This window comes from Chanodichthys erythropterus, chromosome 22 (genome assembly GCF_024489055.1).
Source record: "Chanodichthys erythropterus isolate Z2021 chromosome 22, ASM2448905v1, whole genome shotgun sequence".
Taxonomy (NCBI): Eukaryota; Metazoa; Chordata; class Actinopteri; order Cypriniformes; family Xenocyprididae; genus Chanodichthys; species Chanodichthys erythropterus.
Window position 1 is genome coordinate 16,347,616 of NC_090242.1, and position 17,466 is coordinate 16,365,081.

At 35.7% G+C, this 17,466-nt stretch overlaps 2 protein-coding genes across 2 annotated transcripts in view; both read right to left on the reverse strand.

The window, feature by feature from the left end:
* Position 1: 1 nt before the first annotated feature.
* On the reverse strand, positions 2-5,240 carry pou5f3 (POU domain, class 5, transcription factor 3). Its single transcript, XM_067375220.1, has 5 exons — positions 2,733-5,240; positions 2,532-2,643; positions 2,324-2,454; positions 380-544; positions 2-287 (listed from the first exon to the last, which is right to left on the reverse strand). The coding sequence occupies exons 1-5, from the start codon at positions 3,477-3,479 to the stop codon at positions 24-26; spliced, it is 1,419 nt and encodes a 472-aa protein (XP_067231321.1). The 5' UTR covers positions 3,480-5,240; the 3' UTR covers positions 2-23.
* A 3,922-nt stretch (positions 5,241-9,162) lies between these two features.
* The window catches only part of npdc1a (neural proliferation, differentiation and control, 1a), a 28,385-nt gene continuing 20,081 nt past the window's right edge, over positions 9,163-17,466 (reverse strand). Inside the window, exons 3-9 of the mRNA XM_067377019.1 lie at positions 15,654-15,740; positions 15,155-15,346; positions 14,078-14,144; positions 13,882-13,963; positions 13,681-13,760; positions 13,011-13,110; positions 9,163-11,538 (exon numbers count right to left, since the gene is read on the reverse strand). Coding sequence (XP_067233120.1) covers positions 11,467-11,538; positions 13,011-13,110; positions 13,681-13,760; positions 13,882-13,963; positions 14,078-14,144; positions 15,155-15,346; positions 15,654-15,740 — 680 coding nt within the window. The 3' untranslated portion in view covers positions 9,163-11,466. The remainder of the gene's footprint in view (positions 11,539-13,010; positions 13,111-13,680; positions 13,761-13,881; positions 13,964-14,077; positions 14,145-15,154; positions 15,347-15,653; positions 15,741-17,466) is intronic.

Genomic DNA, 17,466 nt, shown 5'->3' on the forward strand with positions numbered 1-17,466 from the left:
TTTTAGCAGGCATCTGTAGCCGGTTAGCTGGTGAGGTGACCCACCAGTCCAGGATGTAGGGTGTTTTTAAAGACATCCGGTCGGTGGAGGGATGGCATGTATAGGGCAGGGGCTCCTCCGGGATGGCCTGGTCCAGGATAGCCTTGCCCTGGGTGGGCTGTGCCACCCATGTGGGGCGGAGGTGGTGGACTCTGCTCATAATACTGTACTTCGGCACATTCGTCATCAAAGGGCAATGCTAGGCGCTTTCCCTTTTGTCTACGGTTGCAGAACCACACACGTACTACCTAGAGAAAAAAAAAAAAAAAGTCAGGTCAAATGGGTTTTTAGAAACACTGACTAAAATATGAAGGGTCTAAAGGCATTGAGGAACGCTTACATCTCTCTCCAGGCCTAGGTCGTCAGATATGTGTGTGATCTCGAGTGTGTTTGGTTTGGGGCACTTCACAAAGTACGACTCCAGAGCAGAACGGACAGTACCTTCCAAACTGGTCCTTCGCTTTCTTTTTCTTGTGTCAACAAACACCCGTTCAATTTTGTACATCTGGAAGACAATAAAATGAGCAAGTTAGAAATGTACATCACAATCACTGTACTGAAAGATCAAATTGTGTATAATGACATTTAAAACTTGTAATATTGTTGCACCTAGGTTGATATTCTACAGTGTACTGGACCATTTTTCTTAGCGGAAGACATAACTAATTCTACAAGTGAGAAAACCGACAAGTCAGCATTGTCTTTTATGGCCATGAATTTATTTCATACACAACCACATATTAAAGGTTTAGTTCACCCAAAAATGAAAATAATGTAATTACTCACCCTCATGTCGTTCCACACCCGTAAGACCTTCGTTAATCTTCAGAACACAAATTTCAACAAGATATTTTTGTTGAAATCCAATGGCTTAGTGAGGCCTGCATAGCCAGCAATGACATTTCCTCTCTCAGGATCCATTATTGTACTACAAACAAAGCGATGCAAATATTTTGTGCACCAAAAAAAAAAAAAAAAAAAAAACATATATAGTGATGGCCAGTTTAAAAACACTGATTCATGAAGCTTCGGAGCGTTATGAATCAGCGTGTTGAATCACGATTCGGATCGAGCGTCAAACCGCCAAAATGCTGAAGTGGCTTTGGCACTACAAACCGCTGATTTGACAGAAAAGATTCATAACGCTCCGAAGCTTCCTGAAGCAGTGTTTTGAAATCGGCCATCACTATACAAGTCTTTTTTTTTTTTTTTTTTTTTTGGGCGCACCAAAATATTATAGAGCGGCAAGAATATTGATATTGAACCACTGTACTCACATGAACTGATTTAAATATGTTTTTAGTACCTTTATATTTCGAGAGAGAAAATGTCATTGCTGGCTATGCTGGCCTCACTGAGTCATCGGATTCCACCAAAAATACCTTAATTTGTGTCCTGAAGATGAACGAAGGTCTTACAGGAGTGGAACAGCATGAGGGCGAGTAATAAAAATGACATTTTCATTTTTGGGTGAACTAACCCTTTAAGCAGGATGATGTGAAACTTTAAATCTTTAAAGTCGCAATGTTACTTTCAGACAATTGTAATAAAGGGGTGGGATTGATGCAGAAGTAACAATTGGAGAAGTTCAGCATACATCAGATGTTTGTTGAAAATCGAGTTTACAAACTATAGGGTTAAAAAAAAAAAATTAAAAAATTGCACTTCACATTACATATAGTTTCGAAGCAGCTTTACAGAAAAATGTATGTTTCTACATACATGTTATCAGAGTTGACTGTCAAAAAAAGTACAGTTCCAAGATAAAAAAAAAAAAATGAATATATATATATATATATAGTGTCATGCAGTTAGCTAATATGCATTAGTTTAGGCAGAAACAAAGATCTCACTAAATCAATTACTTGAAGTTGTGATCATAATGAAGCAGTTGTGTAATTCACTCAAGATCAACGCCTACATTTAGAAAAGAGATCAGGTAAATTTACATATCATGCCAATTTTATTACCTCTCTTTAATGGTCAATTTAAAAAAAAAAAAGAAAAAAAAAAAGAAAAGCAGACTGAAAACGCAAAATAACTTCGATCATTTTGCTAAAAAAACATGCTGTACAAATAGTCATGTGAGAATGTAACACGCCGGGAAAGAGTGAAATTATATTTTGAAACAGTACATAGCCTAGTTTACATGCCAAAAAAGGCACGCTAGTATTCTATTCAAAACACAGCCGTGTTGTAAACAGGTGACTGAGGTAAACTACTCAAGTTTAGTGACAGAAGTAGCCGGTTTTGAGCGCCCCCTAGTGTAATGTAATGTACTTACATCCTGAGGGTTTTCGGAATTCTCGGCCTCATTCAACCACCTCTGCAGCAGCGGCTTCAGTTTACACATGTTTTTGAAACTAAGTTGGAGAGCCTCAAAGCGGCAGATAGTCGTCTGACTGAACATTTTGCCTAGACAAAAATACAACTGTTAAATAAATCCACCATTTTACGTATACATTTACAATGGTTAGAGACCTCAAACTCACCATACAAGTTTCCGAGCGCGAGTCCCACGTCTGCCTGCGTGAAGCCCAGAGTGATGCGCTTGTGTTTGAGCTCTTTAGCAAACTGCTCCAAGTCTTCTGTGGTCAGATTTTCCTAAAAGGCATTTTAAAAGCAAATCAATCAAGTTATACTTAAAAGTGCTATATATTTAATTCAACTCATTTTAAATTCAAAACCCTCACCTCTTCCTCAGAATCACTGCAGCCTCCACTTGAGGACCCGCTGCTCCTGGCTGCGCTTTGCGCCTGACCCGAGGAGATGTTTGGCGCAGAGCCTCCGTTGAAAAATCCCGGGCTTCCGAACCCATTTCCGGGTGGAGATGGAGACAGAGAGGGGGATGATGCAGAGGGAGTCGGGGGAGCTTGAGAAATATTAGCAGAGGCCGTGATGTGAGACAGTCCAGGCCAAAACGAAGGGTTCCAGGGTGTGTAATAATTCACCCCGGTGGGCACGGATGATGTCCCGGGAGTGATATGGTATTGTGACGACGGCTTGTTTTCTTCGTTGCCGTATTCATCAACATCTTTCTCGGTTTTTACCTCAGATGGCATCTTGATTTGTTCCCTGGTTTCAGCGATAGGTGGGCTGATGTTGGCTGGTTGAGTTGCTGCCGTCGCCCCCGCCACCTGCCCGGTGAACTCAGGGGCAGCAAACGGGTACCAGTGTTTGGGTTGCGCAAAATCACTACCTTGCAAATCGTTCGTTTTAAAATCGCCAGAAAATGGGAAGAAGGTTTGGTGTGTCGCTGGGCTGATTCCGTTGAAATGGGCTTTGTTAAAAAGCAGGCTTGGATCCTGAAGCATGCCGTGCGCGAACTGCAAGGACGCGCCGCCAAGTCCATCCAGGCCCGGGGCTTGGGGATACATGGCCCGGTTGACCTCGTAGGGCCTGCAGTCTGCTCCAGTCGGGCTCTGCGGTCTCTCCGTCATCTTCCCACAAAAAGTTCTTTAGATTTCAAACAAGAAAGCGTTGAGACTGCTAGTTTGGTAATCAATAACCGGCGACCAGTAGCTCCATGCCAGGATGTTCTTGTAAAAATGAGCAAAGCAGATCTCTAAGCTTCAGATTGTGCGTCCCAACATCAGCCTGTGCTGAAATGTGCGCAGTTCTTGTGTGATTTCCATCAATTAGGCTTTTAGAATGAGCTAGAAACTCCCCAACACTTCCCAATCTCAACTCTGATCTTGTCCCACACAGGTTTTCCTAATCAATCGGAGTTGGAGGCTGGGGTCTTAACCATCTCCTCTCCTATTGGTCACTTGAGACAATAAGCCACAGCTGACTTTGTGAATGAACTTGGTTTTCTCATTGGGTGAGAACATGAGGTGTAGCTATCTGTACATATGCGCAGTTTCCAAAAGTGAACAAAATATAAATAGAATCTTAATTAAAATTGAACTTGGACCTTTAAAAAAACTTGCAATATAAATGCATAATAATCTATAATTGTGTTTGAAACTAACATCCAGTAACATTAGCTCATGCGCGTTGAGTATTTACAATGCAAATAGGACTACATATTCATGTTTTATATTCATGCCACATTAAGTAAACTTTGTTTCAGTAATACGCACTTAATGAGTTGTTCTTGATATTGAAATTCTTAACATCCGTGGGAAAATACACTTTATTGTGCAAAATTGTGTAAAGTGAACGGCAAGTTTTATGTGGTATTTTATTATAACAATGTTTACCAGATATAATAGATATTGTAAACAAAATGGATAATAAAACTGTATAACCGATAAAAATGCATTCACGTGTATTTTTGTCTTCTGTTTGGTCAAGACCGACAAATAAAAGGTGAAATGTTTGTCTGTTGCTGATAAGCAATTGGATTACAAGCGTCACATCTCCCACCTTCACGCTGCTTGTCGAACCACAGATAGAAGCCGTAACAATAACATATCATTTTAGTTTAATTGAAATATTATCTCATAAGAAATGGACTCGGAAAAAAATATAATTTTATCAGATGCACAAAACAATGAAATGTTATTTAAACGAGAGAGAAAGCGAGAGAGACTTAACAAGTTAACTGTAGTCAATGAACCAATGAACCCATTATGCAAATTTATATATATAGCCAAAAATTATTCAGACGTTTTTGATATATTTTTACTAGAGGGTGCAGGACACTATATTTCATTTATGTAAATGAGGATAGCAAAATAAAGTAAACTCAAAAAAATCTTCATACAGTGGACTAGCAGTAAAATTGATAAAAATATGGAACCAAAAATTATTCAGACACTTTGACCCGACCACGTTTTGCATAAGTGTTATCTGACATAATTTTTCTGACACAGTTTAACTCTGAGATCTTGTCATATCACTATAGTGAATAAACTGTATTAATGAATGAAATGTTCAAGATTTCTAAATAAATTGGTTGACTAATATATATAAATGGATTTTCTCAGATCATGGTGAAATCATAAAATGATGACATCTCATACTAAAATTATGACATGATCTTGTGTTTAAAATAGCAGAAGTGTTCTCCACTATCACATGTCATTTTCATCATTACCCCTTCAAATCTACATAAATTCCAAATACATTAAAAACCTGTTTTCTCCTTTATTTAAAACATAAATGTATTATATAGGCCTTGGGAAAGTAAAAAAAAAAAAAAAAAAAAAAAATAGAATGTATCTGATTATTTATTCATTTATTATATAGGAGAAGTTGGGTGGGCGACAAAACTAAAAAAAGATGTTGTGTGTGTTTATATTATATATATATATATATATATATATATATATATATATATATATATATATATATATATATATATATATATATATATATATATATATATATATATAGCCTAAAACTACAGTGATTGTTTTGTTGATAGGGCCTACTGTATATATGCTTATAAATGATATCTGATAAATGGATAAATAATCTAAATCTGATAAATTGCGTTATTAATTCTGTAAATATATATTTATTTATATAGGCCTAATAATAATAATAATAATAATAATAATAATAATAATAATAGCGCAAGCTTCGTTCACGCACTTAAGGCATAATAGCGAGCTTGCTTGTCGTTTAATTAAACGTTGTTTACAGTTTGGAAAAACTCTACAGACGCATCGATACAGCTGTGCACCCCCGACCGAGCCGATCGGTGCAGATTGCGGCAGGAAGACGCGCCGCAGGAAAGTGGATGGGGGAGGCATTGTGCCAGAAGAGCCCGAGGCCCCCCGCCGCTTCCAGATCCAGAGTTGCGATGGCCGGCCATTAGCTGCCTTTCAGCACTGAACAATAAGTCTCAACCCTTTGATTCTTCCCCTACCCCCTCCTCTGAAACAAACACCCGTCAAAGTTTCACCGATGCACTAGTCTAAAGTCTCTTTCCAGCATGAACATGCACGCGTATATATCGGAGTCTGAATGCGAGGTAGATCTATATGTTGAAAAGGAATTAAAGTATCACCTGGGTATCATGCACATATATAACTGCTTTGATTCCCAGTCTAATCCCTCTGATGCTTCGCCACCCACCCAGGGCATCACACACACACCAGCACCATCAGTACAAGCACAGCCAACACAAATCTACAACAATCAACCCCCTGCCATCAAACACACTCTTGCAGACCAGGAGCTATAGGTCACAACTGAGCTGTCCATCTCTCCTGGTCACAAAGCCGAGGAAAGGACACACAGGAGGCCTCCGGGGCCAGTCAAAGCTTTTAAAAGACATCAAACCACTGCTGCAGGCATTGTGCTGGCCCATGGACTTGGGTGGGGATTGTTATGTAAAGTGCAGACAGAGGAGGAGAAAGTGGAAAGAGATGACACAGGTCCGTGGGGTGTGCAGTGAGGGACGGAACCAGGATTAGGCCGCAAAACACTCCCAGGTGGATCTTTAAGAGGGCTTGTGTACTGTGAAATTTATACTCGGCGATTGTTTTCTTGAGATAACATCATCAGAGGAAATATTAATTTGATTTTCAGAGATACAACAGGCACTCGGTATGCACTGAGCTGTTTTGCTTATTAATATGGTGCAAAAGCATCACCCCACCCTTGTTTACTAATGCATTTTGGAACATATCAGAAGGAGGCTATATCTGCATCTGATTCTTTAGAATCACATAGATGTGGGAACCAAATGCTACTTATAAAAGGGCGTATTTATTGTGGTAAAGTAAAGGCTGAGATAAAATGGTTTGAAGATTACAATCTGGAGGAAGGGAAAACAAACTTAAAAACAAGAAGCTCTCACATGCATCTATACAAAAATACCATATATCAAGAGGTTTGGGGAAATAAGCTAAATCAAATGACTGATTTGTTTGTTTTATAAACAAAATATTTTATTTCAGCTAGTTACCAAAACCAGCATTTTCCATTTTCGATTAGTTTAACTTACTAAACGTACTAAAATTAAAGTTAAAACTGAAATAAAATGAATCAAAACTATAGACATATTTAAAACGGTAACAAAAATGACAAAAAGACAATGACATTTTAACTTCAGACAAACACTAAATCTACCTAAAAATAACACTAATTCAAATTATAAAAATAAAACAGTATCTTAATGATACTAAAATAACACTGATGATTAAAATGATTAATTTCTATCAGCATAAAATTGGAAGTTGAATTTGCTTCATGAGGTGGATAAAAAATTAGACGAAAAAGTTACAAAGTAAAATATCGTTTCCATTGAAACAGTAATATACCGTAAAAACAATGCATTCTGGGTAATATTATTTGTCGTTTTTGAGACAGAAACCTATAGGATACTTTCTCAAAAATGACAAATATATCCCAGAATGCCTTGTTTTTACACTATATATTACAATGCATTCTGGGTAATATTATTTGTCATTTTCAAGACAGAAACCTATAGGATACTTTCACAAAAATGACAAATATTACCCAGAATGCCTTGTTTTTACAATATTATATATCTCAATGCATTCTGAGTGATATTATTTGTTGTTATCGATAAAGTAACCTATAGGCCTCTTCTCTTTAAATGACAAAAATTACCCAGAATGCATTGTTTTTACAGTATAATACTGTGGAAAACAGTATTTTACTGTGTATTTTTTTTTCATTTTTTAGTGTACTTTTAGCTAAATCATACATATTTTACAAGTTGCCAAATTCGTATGAATTCTTACGAATGACCTACCACTAACCCCGCCCCTAAACCTACCCGTCACTGGGGTTAAGATAAAATCGTAAAATCCATGAGTAGTGTTGGAAATTGTTGTTGACTGTATTCTTTTGAATAACAACAGCAGCAATATTTACACAAATGCAGGTAGTATATTTTATACAATATAGAATATTTTAGACAAATATAACTTCTTACATGCCAAGTCATACTCTAGAAATCATTTATGTCATATTAAAAGTCATTTTAGTAGTCACCTATTAATCTGACTTTGTCTAACGCAAAAAAAAAAAAAAAAAAAAAAAAAAAAGAGAAGCTATAAATATGGTCTAGTAAACAGCGAACATGTTTTTTAATGTCTTTCCCCCCTAATGTACAGTTGCAAGAAAAAGTATGTGAACCACTTGCAGAATCTTTGAAAATGTGAATAATTTTAACAAAATAAGGGAGATAATACAAAATGCATGTTATTTTTTATTTTGTACTGTCCTGAGTAAGATATTTTACATACTGTGTGTGTTTACCTGGATGATCTACGACTGATTTTTTGTTTTGTGATGGTTCTTCATGAGTCTCTTGTTTGTTCTGAGCAGTTAAACTGAACTGAAAAATCCTCCAGATCCTGCAGATTCATCAGTTTTCAAGCATTTTTGCATATTTGAACCCTTTCCAGCAGTGTCTATATGATTTTCTTTTTTTAAAAAAAGGTTTAAACATTCACTGATGCTTCAGAAAAAAACATGATGCATTAATAGATGGAATAATACATTTGGAATTTGAAGATCAAGGTAAATTGTATTTAATTTGTCTTCCGGGAAACATGAAAGTATCTTCTGTTGCTTCTGAAGGGCAGTACTAAATGAAAAAAAACTGTATATTTAAACAAAATAAGAAAAATTTGGACATCTTAATCCTGTTAAAAAGTTTTCACCCCCCGACTCTTAATGCATTGTGTTTCCTTCTGGAGCATCAGTGAATGTTTGAACCTTTTTTAATAGTTGTGTTTGAGTCCCTCAGTTCTCTGATCTGAAAATCCTACAGTCACTGCTGGAAAGGGTTCAAATATGCAAAAATGCTTGAAAACTGATGAATCTGCAGGAGCTGGAGGATTTTTCTGAAGAACAGAGCTCAGTTTAACTGCTCAGAACAAACAAGAGACTCATGAAGAACCATCACAAAACATAAAAACAGTCGTGGATCATCAGGTAACCACACACAGTATTGAGAATCAATGGTTCACATACTTCTGAATGGGGTTGTTTTAATAAATTCAGCTATTTTTTTTTTGTCTTGTGGATTATATGTAAACATCTTTTATGTAAAATATCTTACTCAGGACAATACTAAATAAAAAATAACATGCATTTTGTATTATGTCCTTTATTTTGTTAAAATTATTCACAATTTCACAGATTCTGCAAGTGGTTCACATACGTTTTCTTGCAACTGTATGTAAAAAAACTGATCCTGGAGTTTTAGTATCTGATAAACAGGTATGTGACCTCTCATCCCTCTGCCCCATTCACTTATACAACCTGTCCGATGGCCTTTTGATTGCTTTTGACACCCTGCTGACGACTACTGCCTCTCTCCCCACATATCTTGATCGGGCGGCCTATGGCTGCCTTCCTCACCATTCACAGTTACAATGGCCTTTAATGGCTCTCCCCCCATAGACACCTCAATGAGGCTGGATCTGTGATGGGCTCCTCTGAACCACACCTTATGGGGCAGTTAAGTGGCCCATCGCAGAAAAGAGCCTGCATTGGGGGAGGTCGTGCGTCCACGTTCTGTTTGGATGCTTGAGCTGGAGAGGACAACTTTCAGAGAACAAGTGTTTTTCAGCTCCAACCTAAAACAAATACGTACAACAGAAATGAAACACTGACCGATAAAAAAAATATAACAATAAAAAATTTGAGGTCAATCATACACTTTTGACAATGAAAGACCTTGATATTCACATAGTTGATGCAACACTATCCATACAATCCTACTTGATTTATGGAACAGCTGCCCTAGTGAATTTAATGCACTAATGTGATGTCATTTACTTTAATGTGACACAATACATTACGCTTTGATGAGAGGCTTTATGTAAATATATAATACCAAAAAAAAGTCAAACAAATAAGTAAATGTATTAACTTTTTAATAAACAAACCAATACCCACTTGAAATATTTCCTTTATGTGCCATACTATACCACTCAAAAGTTTGGGGTCAGTATTATTTATTATTTAGCAAGGATGCATTAAACTGTTAAAAAGTGACAGTACAGACATCTATAATATATATATATATAAAACAAATCTTTTGAACTTTATATTAATCAAGAAATTCTGTTTCACAGTTGTAACAAAAATATACTGTTTGCACATTGATAATGTTTTTTGAGCAGCAAAATCAGCATATTAGAATGATTTCTGAAGGATCATGAGACACTGAAGAGTAATTATAGTTATTTTAAATAATAATATTTCACTATATTAGTTTTTACTGTTTTTCATCAAATAAATGCAACCTTTTCATAAACCTTCTTTCACAAACATAAAAAAAAAATCTCACTGACCCCAAACCTTTGAACAGTGGCGAGTATGGATTATATTGCAAAAAATTAAGTTAAAAAAAGTGAAAAATTATAATTAAATTCTAATCCAAACATGACAGTATTAGTAGTATTATAACAGGAAATCTTGAATTATAATATTCATCACAGCTGCACTGGTATGAAAGATCGTGATTGTTTTATAGCTCATATCCAATAATGTCATTATCACTTAGACACTTCAAGGAAATACAATATAATACATGTATTTAAGTTTATTTATTTATTTATTTACACTAAAGTGACTTGAGCACAGGAACCTCAACATCTCTTTTTCAGTCTGACTAGTATTTAATTCCCTGACACAGTCATTATATCATTAGTTAAAATGCATTTGATTTTTACTTGGGGATACAAAGAAAAACAAACAAACAAAAAAAAGATAAGAGTGGGATAAAGAGACTTCACACTTCATTGAAGAACATACAGAGGAAAAATGACTAAAGTGACAAAAGTGAAACCGAACTCTTCTTAATTAAAAAAAGAGAATATATTATGTTGTTTTAGATCAGCATTGATAAAGACAAGCAAATGTCGACAATAAGAAAATAATATTCAGATAAGGAGAGGCAAATTACAATGTATGAGAGACCACTGTGTATTTCTTATACACAATAATAAGAGGAGGTGCTTCTGGAGGCAGTTTTGCCCAAAAAGATGAACACTGCTTTAAAAAATTACATCTAGCCGAAAGACACGCTTATAAAGTTTCATATCGTGACCCTAAAGAGGAATGATTTTAAAAGGGAGGAGACATAAAAAGCTACTGAGGAAACAAACACCAGATAAAGAATAAAGGTGCGGTGTGATGAAACCGCACTAAAAGGCCGGTTTCAGTTTCCATTGAGAGTTTGCGGCGCAAGAGTTCTTATATGTGCATCTGAGTATAAGAAAAACCTCTTAGCATTGCTGTCTTTTACTTCATCGCTCATCTACATACCATCCCTTCTTCAGCATCTTTAGAGTTTGGGTATTTTTTCACTTTGTTCTGAGAGGCTGTGCGTCAGCTCAGATGTTCCAGGAAAAACACAGTCATAGTTTTTTTCTTTCCATGTGTTTATCGATGTCATCATTCATGTGTGGTGCAACTTCACCCTATGGAGGAATGTGTTAGGCCTATTCTAAAAGTATGCAAGGGTGTGTGTGTGTGTCTAGGTCACTTGTGATTTCTCTGGGAGTGTAAGGTGGAGTCGTCAAACAGTGGATTTTTCACCTCCATCTCTCCAGTCTGCAGAAAAAAAAAAAAAAAAAAAAAAAAAACACATAGTGGTTATACTCATTTCTGGACAGAACTGCATTATTAGATGTGCATCTTTTGCAGAAGTATATTTTCGTCTTAAGACCGGACCAGGAAAGCACCTCTGACCCACATAGTGTTCTTGTATACATGGTTTCTGAGGACACAAATGTGTATAATGACATGAGTATTACAACATAAACATGTCTTATGAGTACACTTCCCGTGTCCTCGTAAACCAAATTGCTTAAAATACATACTAAAATGTGTTTTTTTTTTAATTCAAAAAATGCAGAATGTTTTCTGTGATATGTAGGTTTTAAGGGTAGTGTAGGGGGATAGAATATACAGTTTGTACAATAAAAAAAACCCATTACGTCTATGGAGAGTTCCGGTAAAACTAAAGTCTGTGTGTGTGTATAAGTCAAAAATATACTTCTGCAAAAGATGCATTTACCAGAAAAGTAGTACAATCTCAAAAAGGATGATTTAGACAACTTCACTCACACTCATGGCTTGACATTAACACCTGCAAACCTGTCAAATGTGGGTGGATTTCAGCAGTGGCGTGTAACGCAGTCACTCTTGATAGCTACTTTGCTGCTGAATTGTATATATAATATATTGTAGTCTTTTAAAAAGGTATCTAAAATAATAAACTAAGTGCAATGTAGTGTTGTCTAAAAAATAAAATTTTCAATACATAGCCTATCGAACCTGAAATATTTGAAATGCTTCCAATACTCATCTTCCGCTCAACAGATACACTACCAGCTGTGATTTCGTGCTCTCTCATTTCTCCGACAGCGAGTTGACACACAAACCCGCCTCCCCTCACTCACTCATTTCATTTGCTCCGGTTGTTGGTGTTACAGCCAGGGCTTGAATTTTGGTGTGGGATTGTGCATATTGCACATATTTTTTGTCATTCCTGCAGATTTTCTGCTCACACCCAAAGTGCAGCACATAAAGCTGCCTCTCAGAACTAAATTGAATTCTTTTTTGCTGCTTATTGTGCTTAAACAGTCAAATACACACAAATTTATGTCAAAATGCCTGTCTTGGCAAGTATTCTCGTAAACGCAGTTATGTTTTAAGTGAAGGTAAACAGTTGAGAAAGAAAACATGTAACAGTATAATGAATTCATGTGTTAGATTTTAAAGTGACAACAGCCAAATTATGAGATAAAATTAAAAATATATATATGGCAGCTTTCCCCCATGGTATTGATGTCAAAATTGAGGCCAGTGAAAATGCTGTGTGGCTAGTAACTTTGGAAAACCACTAGCCACAGTGGTTAGTCACAGTTAATGTCAAGCCCTGTATATATATATATATATATATATACACACACACACACACACACACACACACATACAGGGCTTGACATTGATATAGTGGTATAGTAAGGTAAATGAGGAATATAGATGCTATAGATGTAGATGCTAAAAAGTGTACACACCGGGGCCAGTCCAGGGCACTCATACACAGTGAAATCTCCCTCTTCATTCTCCTCATCTGATGTGGCCCCAGACTCTGAGACTTTCGGTTCTGTTTTATGTCTGTGTTTTTTAAAAAAAAGAAGAAGACATGACCGTCTATAACTGATATATTGACTGCATTTTGTGATACTTTCATATCATAAAACCACATAATGGCTGCTTCAACTTTGTTGTTATGAGGTGATAACTTTCACACATTAGCTGCAAGAATAACAGAAAGGGAAGCGGCATATCAAAATATCTTTCTACATTTTATAACAAGAAGTTCTACACACATCTAGAAATGTAGTCCAACATCAAAAAGGATGATTTAGACAACTTCACTTTTCAAAAATGGGTTTTTAATAAATAATGCAGGTAATAATAATAAAAAAAGTGGCTTTTCACACAAATGCCACTTAACTTAACCCAGTATTCTTAACATTATTCATATCAATATGAAACATGTACATTAAAGTACAAATGAAAGTGAAAAAAAAAAAAAAGTTCTTACAAAATGCGTGTTTTTTAGTCAGCAGTCTCCTAAAGCGACTTACGATAAAAATGCACAAATGCTGTTAAAGAAAATCACCATGACAGACAACTGAGAAAACACATGCTAAAATGACTCAGATCATGTATTGTGCTTACTTCTCCATTGAGAGCATCTGTTGTTTCTGATGCTGGTAGTGATACATCTGAGCGCTGTGAGCCAGTGTTTTATCCCCAGACTAAAACATGAAAAGAGAATGCTTGTAAACAATTAAACATTCCAAGAAGAAGTGCTGAAGTGTTTATTGTATTTTTGGATGTATGAACTGATGTATGAGCCATTAATGTGAATTCTCTTACAGAAGTATGGTTATGGTCGGGGCCCGCTGCATGAAACGCAGGGTAATCCACCTTCTGAGCCAGATGACTTTCTCTCTGTAACCTGTAAAAAAGAAAAGAACAGGAAGTTTGTTTGAAGCATGATAATGGCTTTGGCTGACAAAATCTGATAAATTGTATAACTGATAAATAATAATAATAAAAAGATTAAATTTACCTGATCCAGCAGACGGTAGCAACAATGAGTGCCATGGTCCCCATAATAATGCATAAAGATATCATCACTGCTCCCAGCGATACAATCACACACAATTATGAAAGAGAGAAACAGACAGACAAGAAAAATTATAAGGAGGACTGTCATAAACAGGAGATTTTGCTTCATTAAAATGGGACACACTCAATGGCACTTTAATGAGAGCACAGTGTGTAAATTGATAAATGCCAGAGAGGTAATAACACAATTTCACAGAATCCAGAGAGGCTCACAATGTACTAATGTTTGAGGACAAGCCAGTTATAAAAAAAAAAAAAAAAAAATACAAAACATCATGTGATGGGCCTGCTGTTAAAATGTCATCTTTGTAAGGGATGTAGGCCAGTCAAACCACAGTAAATCCGGTAAAATTACATACAATTTTGTGCATTTTGCACTACATTTCTGTGGAAACTGGGTCAAAGCATGCTGAAATGATTAAAAAAGAAAGAAAAGGAAAAAAACTCATATCAACACATTAAGTAATTCAGGGGACCTGTTACTACAACTTAAATAAACGCATGGTTGAAGTAAAAAATTCTAATTTATTGTTTTAATTAAACCTTTTAAATTGCAAACATAATTTTGTAGAGTTCTGTTGACATAATAATGTTGATCAATACATCAACTTAATATTGTCTGTAATTTAAAGTCAAAGTCAAGTTTCTGTTAATTGGCTTTATTTAAAAAAAAATGCTGTAGTAGCAATTAACATCTTACTTGTTCATTAAATATACATGTTAAATAAGTTATGCTATCATGTGCTATGATAGCTGTTAATTTGAACTGAAATAGATAAGATAAAGCCTAATTGGTTTCAGGGCTACAACTCTGGTAGTTGAAGCGACTTAATTTTTTTGAGTAATCAACTTAAAAATGTGTGTTTATGCTACAAATTAAGTTCCTCAACTCAATGTAGCTTGTTGGTTGAATGTAAATTCACACAAAGTTGTGATAAGCAAATTGTTGCATTCATTTTTTTTGTTGTTGAGCCAACACAATATTCAACACAATAAAACAAAGTCGAAAGACACATACAGACTAGCAGGCTGTCTCTGGAAGTGTGGGGGGAAGCGATCGGCCCATGGCGACCGGACGAGTTTGTGATTGGCTGGGGAGATTTAGGGGTCTGGTGTTGTGGTGTTGAAGGGCTGCCGGTTGTAGGTTTTACGGTTGTGGGTTTGGGCAGACTCTTCTGCTTCGATTCTGACCCGGATTGTGGAGGAGACTCTAAAGAAGAAAGAGAAAAAGACATTAAAACATTAAAATAATTATTTTTCTAATGTCCCTAATTACTACATTCTTATATGCAGTGTTTTTCAACTGTTAACTAAGCGGCAGAGGCCTTTCCAATCCAAACCAGCCGTTATTTGTCATATGTGTGAAGCACACTACATTTAAACTGAAACTTCGCTTATAGCGACAAGCGAGCGAGTTGGAAACTCAGAAGGGTTTTGCTATGACTCGTGACCACTATAACCGCTATACTACCTCACTAACCATAACCACACAGATTTTAAGAGTAGACAGTTCAAACCTGGCTGCTTGACATCTAACATTTTCTGCTTGGCAGTGAAAGAGGCCAGATGGTCGATTTCTTCATCAACATCATGATAGGAGGTCACTGTGAAAACAAAGACAGAATTTCATATGATAAATATACTGCTTGGTACTTAAATACTATGGGATTACCATACATGTCCATGGTTCTGCCATGCAATGTGTACAAAAATCATGGCACCATGTCTTAAAAACAACAAACCACATATTTTTCTAGTACATCAAAGTCAAAACTAGGTTCAAACTCAGCTGCATTGGGCATATAAAATGAAAATTCATAATTATTCATATATATTCTATGAGAGCAGAAGTCTTATGATTGGGCCGTGTGTGTCCTGAGAGTGAGAGTGTGCCAGGGTGTTGTTTGTTTGACACGCTCTAAATGGAAAACAAAAGCAGCACATGGTTTAATGGTACGTTTGGCCAGACAGTAAGCTGCATTCCAAGACTATGGAAGATCGTGCCCCCCGGCAACCAGCCTGAGTGTGTGTGTGTGTGGTCAATGACCGGGGGGGGTCTAACTCTTACACACCAGAACTCCTAGAACTTTCAGTAAATTGATTCAAAAGAACTTAATTTAATAAGAAAAAAAAAAAAGAAAAAAATCAATTTAAAATAAAATATTAAATAAGTCTTAGCGCTATGATACACAACACAATGTTATTTACTTTAAATATTTAACCACATGATAACATATTTAATAATAAACATTAAATATATAATAAACAATAAATACATATTCAGTAAATATTGTCCAGTCCTAGTTGGTTAATTTTATTTAATAAAAAATTACACAAAATTAAAAAGTATATATAAATGCCAGAATGCCATAAAATTAACTATTTTTTTTTGTATACTTTAAATAATAAATATAACACCCAGTCCAAGTTGGTTAATTTTCAATAATTGAAAAAAGAATATATTGTAAACATTATTGATATCAACCACCTCTAGTTGATTACTTTTATATAATAAAAACATTATATAGAAGATATTGTAAATAATTACATCAAAAAGCTCTAGGTGGCTAATATTTATTTGTATAATATTGAATATACTATAAATATACGTTATATATCATAACTGTCATGGCAACGAGGTGAGGTTTGCATATGCTGCAGTGAGCTACTGAAAAAAAGTAATATTTCCATACAGCAAACCTTATTGTAATCATCGATTCACGTTGCACATTGAAATAAACATAAAGTCCGGAAAGTACTGATAGTATAGAACTACTGTAAAAGGGAATGTTTATTGTCATGAAAGTGTGTGTTTAGTCTACAGAAGATTGGCCATCTGCCTCCTGGAACAAGACTGATGTGATACAGCAACAGATATCGCTGTCTGAACACCCCCACAGTCCCAGGCTGTGTGTCCTCCACAGCAGGTGTCAAAGGAGGCGGGACAAACCATCTGTACTTGCTTTGAGGGGACAAGTGGACCTGTAAATCTGTGGTTTACACATAAAGGGGGTGTTCAGAAACAGTACAGCCTGACTAAACTCTGATGTACAACAAGCAGAATGAATCAAGTTTTGATTCAGCAGGTGCTACACGTACTAGATCAGACCAGGGTTATTATAGTTAACTAAAACCATAAAAACATTTTTGTTGCTTGAAATAAAATAACAATCACAAGCTCTGACATGCAATCTCATCTTTAAAAACACTATAAACGTATTATTCAAACTATTATAAAATCAAATTAGTGATTTTTTTAAATAATCCACATTTATGAAAAGTGTAAAAAGAAAGATTAATATTAATTCTAAGATTACGGTATATAACTCA

What these genes read in the sequence shown, in the direction of transcription:
- pou5f3 (XM_067375220.1), bottom strand. Translation starts at nt 3,479, where the DNA reads ATGACGGAGAGACCGCAGAGCCCGACTGGAGCAGACTGCAGGCCCTAC. An exon ending in GCAGTGATTCTGAGGAAGAG is followed by an intron (nt 2,644 to 2,732) that starts GTGAGGGTTTTG and finishes AATGCCTTTTAG; the next exon opens with GAAAATCTGACCACAGAAGA. An exon ending in ACCTAGGCCTGGAGAGAGAT is followed by an intron (nt 288 to 379) that starts GTAAGCGTTCCT and finishes TTTTTTCTCTAG; the next exon opens with GTAGTACGTGTGTGGTTCTG.